Source organism: Hesperophylax consimilis, chromosome 16 (assembly GCF_061612785.1).
Source record: "Hesperophylax consimilis isolate HC1 chromosome 16, BYU_Hcon_1.0, whole genome shotgun sequence".
Taxonomy (NCBI): Eukaryota; Metazoa; Arthropoda; class Insecta; order Trichoptera; family Limnephilidae; genus Hesperophylax; species Hesperophylax consimilis.
Genome location: NC_142851.1, coordinates 13,914,207 through 13,924,200, shown reverse-complemented (window position 1 = coordinate 13,924,200; position 9,994 = coordinate 13,914,207). Strand labels below are relative to the sequence as shown.

At 36.3% G+C, this 9,994-nt stretch overlaps 1 protein-coding gene across 2 annotated transcripts in view; it reads left to right on the top strand.

Moving 5' to 3' along the window:
- Positions 1-9,994, top strand: part of Pkc98E (Protein kinase C) — a 44,346-nt gene that overhangs the window by 9,820 nt on the left and 24,532 nt on the right. For both annotated transcript variants that reach the window (XM_089640932.1, XM_089640933.1), the window contains exons 4-5: positions 5,319-5,379; positions 6,316-6,574. In XM_089640932.1, coding sequence (XP_089497058.1) covers positions 5,319-5,379; positions 6,316-6,574 — 320 coding nt within the window. The remainder of the gene's footprint in view (positions 1-5,318; positions 5,380-6,315; positions 6,575-9,994) is intronic.

The window sequence follows — 9,994 nt, the reverse complement described above, 5'->3', positions numbered from 1 at the left end:
CAGTTGGGAGCAGTTGGGACTTGCGCGGTAATCGCATAAAATTGCACTGCATTCACAATATCTGTAGTAGCGACGACCTAGAATGCACAGATAAATTATTTGTGTATCTGTTTGTTTCAACATTTCACATCGCAGTTAGTTAGCAATCTTCTTTATGAATTCAAAATATTTTAATACATACCTACCCAAAAGGGTTACAATGCTATGCAGTTGTTTTATATCAATTTAAACATTCACCCCCTTATTAATGAATGTATTTTTTACACAACTGATAAACAACCATTTATGTATAGTAATAATTATACATAAATGTTTGTGTAATAATTGCATATGTAATATTGTGAGAATATTGATTGTATTAAATTTACATGAACCAAAATGAGCCTTATATGAAAAGATTTCAGATTTCAAAAGAGCAAAAATCTATGCTTGCTTTGCCGCCGCTTTGTCAAAAAATGGTTTACATCATAATTACTTTAATATATTATTTTTTAAATGACACTGTTCAGTCATGCCTAGATACTAAACAATATGTTGTTACATTTCATCTAAAGAAATTCAAATATATTTTGCTTTGATCATTTTTATTTGTATTTTTACAAGAAATTTGACATTGATAATGACCATTGTTCTAGTCACGCATCACTATCCAATAAAAGTGGCAAGGAAAACAATATTAATTTGTCTTTTAAATTGTATGAGAATATACTATTCTCGGTGGTTAAAAAATAGTCATGTCGATATTCTTCTACTGTCATATATGTGTTTTTAACTACATACAACTAAAATTGAACCTTCAACTGCAAATCATACGGCGGCTCCAAATCACTTGACCACTTAGCCTTGACTGAGGTTTGTAAAAACCCATACAATAAATTTTTCATCAGGGTTATTTATTTGTTTATTAACTAATTTATGTGACTGTTTAATAGAAATAATATTAATATATTTCCATTATTAAGTTGATAAAATAATATTAATATATTTCAATTATTAAGTTGATAAAATAATATTAATACAGGGTGACCGGGGGTAAAGTGCGCTAACTTAGGGGGGTGATTTTACATGATGGTAGAAGTAAAACAGAAAAATAACTTTTTTCGAAATTCCAACTTTTTTTTCCCGTACAAAAATTTTTTTCCATAGAAGAATATCCGGGGGTCGAAGGGTTGGTAGGTCGTGGCGGGACACATCAAGCTGGATGATGCGCGCCTCAAGAAATGCTACAAATGACATAGCTGCATCAGCAGCACTACCAACAAGTCCAACTCTCGTCCACGAGCGGTCATCATGGCCCCGCGATCCCTGGGCAATGTGATCACCGGTGTGGGACGACCATCCCACCATTGAGGTCATAGCTGACAGAGAGGGGGCGAATGGCGAAACTTTGGCGCCATAAAACCAGAACACCCCAGCTAAGGGAAGGAAAACCCCTACAGAAAAACCCTCGCCTCCAGTAAGGGGTTGGGCGAATGGCTAATAACCACTCCCTGTAAAAACAACATTATTACGAAACCGGAAACTAAGCCTCGGACAGCGAAAACACCCGGCAGACAACTTGGCAATCGAAATATGGACTTGAGAATGGCAACATGGAATGTAAGAACGATGTATAGAAGTGGGGCCCTCGGAGAAGTACTTGGAGAAATGGAAAAGTACAACATAGATATACTAGCAGTGCAGGAAACTAGATGGATAGGCACTGATACATTTGATACTAGAACGCATACAATAATGCACAGTGGCAATGAAAAACACCATGAGTTCGGAGTAGCCTTCATCGTTAATCAAAGATTAAAGAATCAAGTAATTGGTTTTAAGGCTGTAAACGAAAGAATATGCATACTCCGCATAAAAACCAAATTCTTTAATATTTCCATCATAAATGTTCACGCTGAGACAGAAGACAAAGATGAAGCAACTAAGGATACATTTTATAACAAACTGGAGCAGACATATGACACCATACCATCCAATGATATTAAAATGGTTATTGGAGACCTTAATGCTAAAATCGGTCAGGATCCGGCACACCAACAGGTTACAGGAAAAAACAGTCTTCATATGGAAAGCAATAACAACGGATCAAGGGTGATTGACTTTGCAGAATCACGAAACATGATAATAGCTTCAACACAGTTCCCAAGGAAGAATATACATAAATGGACATGGACATCACCTGGCGGCAGATACCATAATCAAATAGACCATATCCTAATTGAAAGAAGAGGGGCGACCAGTATCACAAATGTAAGAAGTTACAGAGGAGCTAACTGTGATTCGGATCACTATTTGGTAGTAGCCAGCTATAGATGCAGAATAGCAAGAGATAGAAGAGGAAATCAGCCAAGTATCCCAAAGCTAAACATCGATGCTCTTAAAACACCAGAAGGATTGGATAGATACCACGACTCACTGTCAACAAACCTACCAAACCAACTGAGTGATCAGCTCTCCTCAAACGATTTAGAAGAGGATTGGACCAGTCTGAGAGATGCACTGCTGACAGCGGCAGAATCAGGCATTGGAAATAGACCTAGGCAGGTTAGAAATCCCTGGTTCGATGAGGAGTGCATACAGAGCGTCTGCAAGAAAAATGAGCTAAGAAAATTATGTATAGAAAGAGGAACAAGATCAAAAAGACAAGCCTACGAACAAGCACGAAGAGATGCTAACCATTTGATTAAAAGAAAGAAGAGACTATATTTTAACAACATATTGTTGAAAATGGAAAATGATTTTGTTAATAACAATCCACGTGAGGCATATAAAGGCGTCAATGTATTTAAAAAGGGCTTCAAACCCAACACATCCCTGTGCAGAGATAGTAATGGAGACATAATAGGAGATAAGGAAAAGATTAAAACTAGGTGGAAAGAATACTTCCAACAGCTCTTGAATCCCAATAACAACCTGACAGTCGAACCAACTCACATTCCGGAGGAGCTAAATAATGATGAAACGACTAGAGCACCATCGGTGGCAGAAGTAAGGGCTGCCCTAAATAAATTGAAAAACAATAAAACACCGGGAGGAGACAATATCCCGGCAGAGCTCTATAAATATGGAAACGAAGATCTGAAAAACCTGCTACACAATCTTATTGTTAAAATATGGACCGCCGAAAGAGTACCAGAAGAGTGGCAAACTAGTATAATATGCCCCATACATAAAAAGGGAGACAAATTGAAATATGAAAATCATAGAGGAATATCGTTACTTTGTACAGCGTATAAAATCTTCACAACAATTTTGAAAGAAAGACTAGAACGTCATTCAGAGAACTTGCTGGGAGAGTATCAGGCAGGTTTTAGGAGGGGGAGATCCACCACTGATCAACTCTTTACTACTCGACAAATCCTGACAAAATGCTGGGAATTCGATATAGATATATATCAACTATTTGTTGACTTCAAACAGGCATATGACAGTATAGATAGGGAGAAAATATATGAAATACTCCTAAATTTTGGTATCCCGCCCAAAATAGTCAAGCTTGTAAAAGCAACGATGGTTGGATCACGATGTCGAGTAAGGATAGGAGGTGAAACAACGGAGGATTTTAACGTCTCCCAGGGGCTGAAACAAGGTGATGGCTTAGCTCCCACTCTCTTCAATATAGTTCTGGAGCACGTCGTGAGGAAGACAATGATTGCTACCGACTCAAACATTTGCTACAAAAGCAATCAAATAGTTGGATATGCAGACGACCTTAACATTGTTGGAAGATCCTTACAGGCTGTAAGAGAGGTGTTTGACCCTTTGGAGACTGCAGCAAGAGAGGTGGGCTTGCAAATCAATGAGAACAAAACTAAAATCATGATGCAAACCAGAACCCCACACCGCAGAATAAAAGATAAAGTGAATTTTAAAAACTCCTATAACTTTGAAGTGGTCGAAGAGTTTGCCTACCTGGGCTCCATCATAACGCAGGACAACGAAGACCCAGTAGAAGTAAGAAAGCGCATCACAGCCGCTAACAACACTTACTTCGCGTTGCTGCCAGTGTTCAAATCCCGAAACGTCCATAGGAAAACCAAAATAACCCTGTATAAAACAATTATTAGAACGGTCTTGGCCTATGGATGTGAGGCGGGAACACTGACAGCAAAGTCTGCGGAACGGCTGGACACCTTCGAAAGAAAGGTACTTCGAAGAATCTTAGGAGCGGTGCGAGAGGGAGAGGCATGGAGAATCCGCCACAATAAGGAGCTATATGACATCTACCAAGCTCCCAGACTCTCTACTCATTTACGGCTCCAAAGACTAAGATGGGCCGGACATGTGCACCGAATGCCAAGCACACGTGTACCAAAGAAGGTTCTAACAGGACACCCGGGAGGCAAACGAAAGGCGGGCAGACCTAGGCTGAGATGGGAGGACGATGTCAGGAAAGATGCCAGAGGACTACTCCATGTTGCAGATTGGAAGACGACGGCCGAGGACAGAGGGCGGTGGAGGCTCATGTTAAAGGAGGCCAAGGCTCGAAATGGGCTGTAGCGCCATTGAAGAAGAAGAAGAAGAAGAATATCCATTTTTCCCATACAAACAATTCAACTTTTTAACCTAAAAACTACCTTAAAATGTAAGAATTTCGAAAAAAGTTATTTATGTTTTTTACTATCATGTAGAATCACCTCCCGAAGTTAGCGCACTTTACGGATACCCGGACACCTTTTATAATACATTTCCATTAATAAGCTGATAAAATAATATTAATATAATATATTACCCTTAAAAATTGATAAAATAAAGTTAATGTAATATAGTTTAATAAAATTATATTATATTTAATAAAATTATATTAATATAATACATTTTTACTATTATAAAGTTTTATATTTTGAAACATTACTAAACTGCCCCAGCAAATTCTTTTGTATTTTTTAAGTGATAAATACCAATTTTCCATAAATAGGAATGAAATAATGCTATTTAAATCAGACTACACCTATGACTTGGCATATCTTCATCGCTTGTGTATAATTAAGAATTAGTTGTCATTTACGGCAGTAAGATAAGGGAGAGGCACTATATCAGTGTCAGCATGTGTCCACGCTTCGTTTTGAGAAAAATATCTCGTCAATATAATAAATTATGAATTGAACCACGAAACCATCACAATGTTCTGTCCGGCCACCGTAACAATGAACTATTTAAAACGTGAAAACATATTCAGTCGTGGGCCAAAAATAAATTACATGTCCTTGCAGAATGAAGTGTGTATAAATCGTGCATTTATTATAAGTTGCAGTGATGTGCTTGCGTTGGCCAGGCTTCTTAAACAATAATAATTTGGTTTCGTGTTTTGTTTGCAGGTTGATTTAGAACCCCAGGGAAGACTTCACGTTCGCATAGATTTAAAATGGAACTCACAAGGTAATTAACTATTTCTGATGTTTTTTATTGGCGTGTTTACGATATATATATTTTTTAAATATAACTTTACTATCTATTGAATAACTCTCCGGGATAATCTGGATACTGTTGAATCTCAGCCAGTGGAGTCACTGTAGCTGTGTGTGCATGACGCAGACTAGGGCTGTCTTATGTAAATGCAGCTCTAAACGGCATAACATTTGGCCGGTTCTTTAGGGGTACAACCATGCTAAATAACGTTGCGGATAATGCTGTCAAACGATAAAAGCTGTCAAAGCGGATAAAAAAATCTCGACATCCTCATAAAGCTACCTTCAACTCTCCAACCATACTAAGATGAAGAAATTGTCAAGAGAGGCTACTTATTTGTCTTACATGTCTATAACTTGAAGAATTACATCTGTAATTTTTTTTGTTTTTGTTTGTAACCTTCAATGTTTGCATAACGTAGAACTGTTTCCACCATAGATAACAGAAATAAAGGAGATGAACCATGAACTATTATTAGTATGAAACTGAGCGCATAACGCGTGTCGTCAGATTGTTCACCCATACTACTGCAAATTGCATTCACGCACAGCGTCGCCCTGCTTTGGTTTCTACCTATACACGAAACGCATAACTTTTCTTGGTGACAGTCAGAACGCTTAATGGTTATCGCCCATTTGAGTGACTGTAGACTCGGCACTTTAATATCCAGCAATATAATACACCTAAATGAAGAGTGCATTATAATAATAATAATAATATTGGACAATTTTTATAGCGCCGCTTTTGTGAGTTAATTACCTCAGGGGCGCTTTACACATATTATTCTCCTTCCTTACACTAAGCCAACTGCATCCTTACACGGATCCTGTTTTCTACTAGCCACCCATATATAGTTTAAATAAATTTAATGATTACATTTTAAAATGTGAACTTATATTATTTCAGCCGAGACGTCCCAGGCGTCCAGTGTGAGCTCAGTCTCCGTGGGCTCCGGTGGGTCGGGGGCCGGTGGGGGCTCCCAGAGTGGCGGGGGCAGCGAGGGCGGCGGCAAGGGAGGGGCGGGCCGCGAGTTCAAGGAGCGCGCCGGCTTCAACCGCCGCCGGGGCGCCATGCGGCGGCGCGTGCACCAGGTCAACGGACACAAGTTCATGGCCACGTTCCTGCGTCAGCCCACCTTCTGCTCGCACTGCAGAGAATTCATTTGGTAAGGACACTGTCGATTTAATATCTGACATTACCACAACCACGCCTTTCCACATTTGATCGGTTGAGACCGTTAGCCTATAGTTGGGATATTTCAAGCCTTGGTCACATTTTTGTTGACTGTCAAATCGGCGAGCAACTTCATTTAGATATTTTGACAGTTTGAACCGACCCCGTAAACAACAGGCTTTTTTCAGCTTTTTAACAAATTGTGACTGGCTGTCAAGCTAACAGCATGACCGTTGTGTTTGTCGGCTGATCAATGTTTGATCATACATTGAAGCGAGCCGAGAACTTGCATTTAACGGGGATGGTTACAGTTTCAAGAATTCAAAACATTGTCGATTGAATGTAACAGAGCTTGAAACACCCCAAACCAATAATCAAATAAAATATGTAACTTTTTTTATTAATCTGTAACCACTTAATATATTATTTATGTATGTATAAATAAGATCTATGTACCAGTTGCTCATCTCATTTTATCCTAACCTTAGTTCATTTTTTATTACTGCTTGAAAAAAGTTTGAAAAAATTATATGAACAATGAAAAAATATTTGACAGTTAAAATAAATGCACTATTTTTTTAGCCAAACCGAAATGTAAACTTGTTTAATTTGCCTTTCTGGCAAACATTTATTATTATGATTTTTGTGATGGTTGAACAACAAATTCCCAAAATTGAAAGATTAGAACAAAGTTTTTCATTTCAAATCAATTTAAAAAAAAAATGTAACTAAGTACGGGTTGTAAAGAATTTGAACAATTCATAAAATTTCAAAGTTAATTTTCAAGTTCTGTTTCTATATCATTAAGGGCCAGCTGCTTCACAGAACTGAAATAGTAACAGAACTTGAAAATTAACTTTGAAATTTGATGAATTGTTTCAATTCTGTGAAACAACCCGTCCTAAGTATCACCATAGAAATTTTTCTATTGAATGAATTTTTACCACCCTTCATGAAATTTAATTTTCTTCTCTTATATTGTTTATCATAATTATATTTATATATTATTTTTATTTAGTTTGACTATGAGTTTTCTGCTTTATTTTTCACCTATGGTTTATTAATTGGGGCATGGATTGCTTCACAATGTGACAGTCAAATATGAATGATACTGAAATTTAACTGGTATCCTGCTATCGAGAGCACTCCTGTTTACAAAATACAATATGCTTTTATTTGAGTACATTACTGAAAATACATAGTTATCAGCCTATTTCATTATAAACATGAATAATAGTGTTTGTTGTAAGAAAATTAAATTATTTGGGATAATTATTTTTCTTTTTTCTCAAAATCTATTTGAATGTCATACCTCTCTATGACACCGTCACTTATTGACTAATGTCTGTATCCCAAAGGAACAAGCTTTTGAAATTTTTGACATATACAATTGAATGTATGTGGCTGTCGCGTATGTGATTCATCGGCGTGAATGTTGCATATGGGGGTATTTTTAGAAAACTGACTTATTCCAATTTTGAACACAATATTGTTTGCAATTCGATGTGGCAAAAAGTACTTACTCCAGTAAGAACTTTAAATACTTTACTGTTTATAGCAAACTCGTCTTATTCCATCCAATATTACTATCAAAACAGGTTCATTCCATTTCAGCCAATAGAAACAGAGCATTTGGTAATGTGATAAAATAATTGATTTATGTGAAAGGTTTCAAAGTCAGCCTATTCCAAGGCAGTTGGTTGCAAAACAGGATTATTCCAAGGTTGTCTTGCAACACAGACTTATTCCAAAGCAGTTGCAAAACATGATTATTCCCAGATCGTTTTGCAAAACAGACTTATTACAAACGTAAATTGTAAATATCTCATTACATTTTACGATTCAAATGGAATATTATTATTAAAGTACAGGGTTTTCCAATAAGAGGTGTTATTTTGATATTCAATCGTAAAAGATCAATGGTTTCGTTGCTTGTGTGGCACGTAGCGCCGTCTTGTTGAAAGTAAACGTTGTCCAGATCAATACCATCCAATTCCGGCCATAAAAAATCATTCATCATCTCTCGATTAATCCATTCACCGTAACTGTTGCTCCAGCCTCATTTTCGAAAAAGTAAGGTTCAAGTGTCCAATGATGGACCATAAACCGCACCAAACAGTCGCACGTTGAGGATAGAGAGGTTTTTCAACAATAACTCTTGGGTTTTCCGATCCCCAGATGCGACAATTTTGCTTGTTGACGAAGCCACCGAGGTGGACATGGGCCTCATCACTCAAGATGATTTGCAATTGATTCACTCAAGTGAATTTCAATAATTTCAATGCGTTCTTGAGGCGTGTATTGTTCCATTTTTATTAATTGCGTAGTTTCTACTTGTCAAATGTCAAAAAATGACAGCTTCTAAAGTAACATTTACCGAAATAGCGTGCTATTCAAAATAACATCTCTTATTGGAAAACCCTGTATAATAAATCACATATTTTGACACCTTTATCAGTTTTTTGCGATTTCCCGACAAAACTTTTGTTCAAGTGGAATAAATAAGTCAGTTTTGTAAAAATACCCCTCGTAAGTGATCCATCGGTGACCGGATAACCCATCAAAATGATATTTCAACACACCTTTAAAAAGTGATATATAAAGTCTTGAAAAGTGATGAAACAAAAACTAGGTTAAATAAGATACGTATAAGTTAGTTTTTCCATCGCTTTTAATGACTTTATATCACTTTTTAAAGGTGTGTTGAGTTATCATGGAACCGATCCATCAAGTTTCACTCAACATCTTACACTGTGTCAAAATGCATTGATTACGTTGAAAAGGCCACCATTTTAAAAGTGAAATAATTGACCAATATATTCAGACGGCCATTATTAACCTAGGAATTTATTTAATCTATGTATTATTCACACTCTGCACCTGTTTTAATGCATGTACGGATATATCCATATTGTTTTTGTTTGTTTTATGTGGTATTAATTAATATTGTTTTTTAATATGTTCCGCTTATTTGTTTAACACATTATTATTTAGAGCCATAGATCACTTTTTTTTTGGTTTATCAATAGTTTATTTTGTGTTAACCTTTCTGTTTTGTTTATCATTTTGGTTTATATTATTATCTTTGATTACTTTTCATGTTTCCAAAGTGTTATTTAACAATTATTTCCAACTGTGTTTATTAAATCAAGGCTTGCCAATGAATAGTTTTTAGATCTTGAAAACAATGCAACTACAGCAACATAGAAAGGTCAATGTCATTTCATTATACACCTCTAAATGAATGGTCATTTCATTTAACATTTTCAGCGAATGATCCATATTTATTTACATTATTAAATATCTCTGTATGGGTTCCATGATATTTCATCAAAATGAAAATTCAACTCACCTTTAAAAAGTGATATAGAGTCATTAAAAGTGATGAAACAAAAACTAGGTTTAAAAGTTA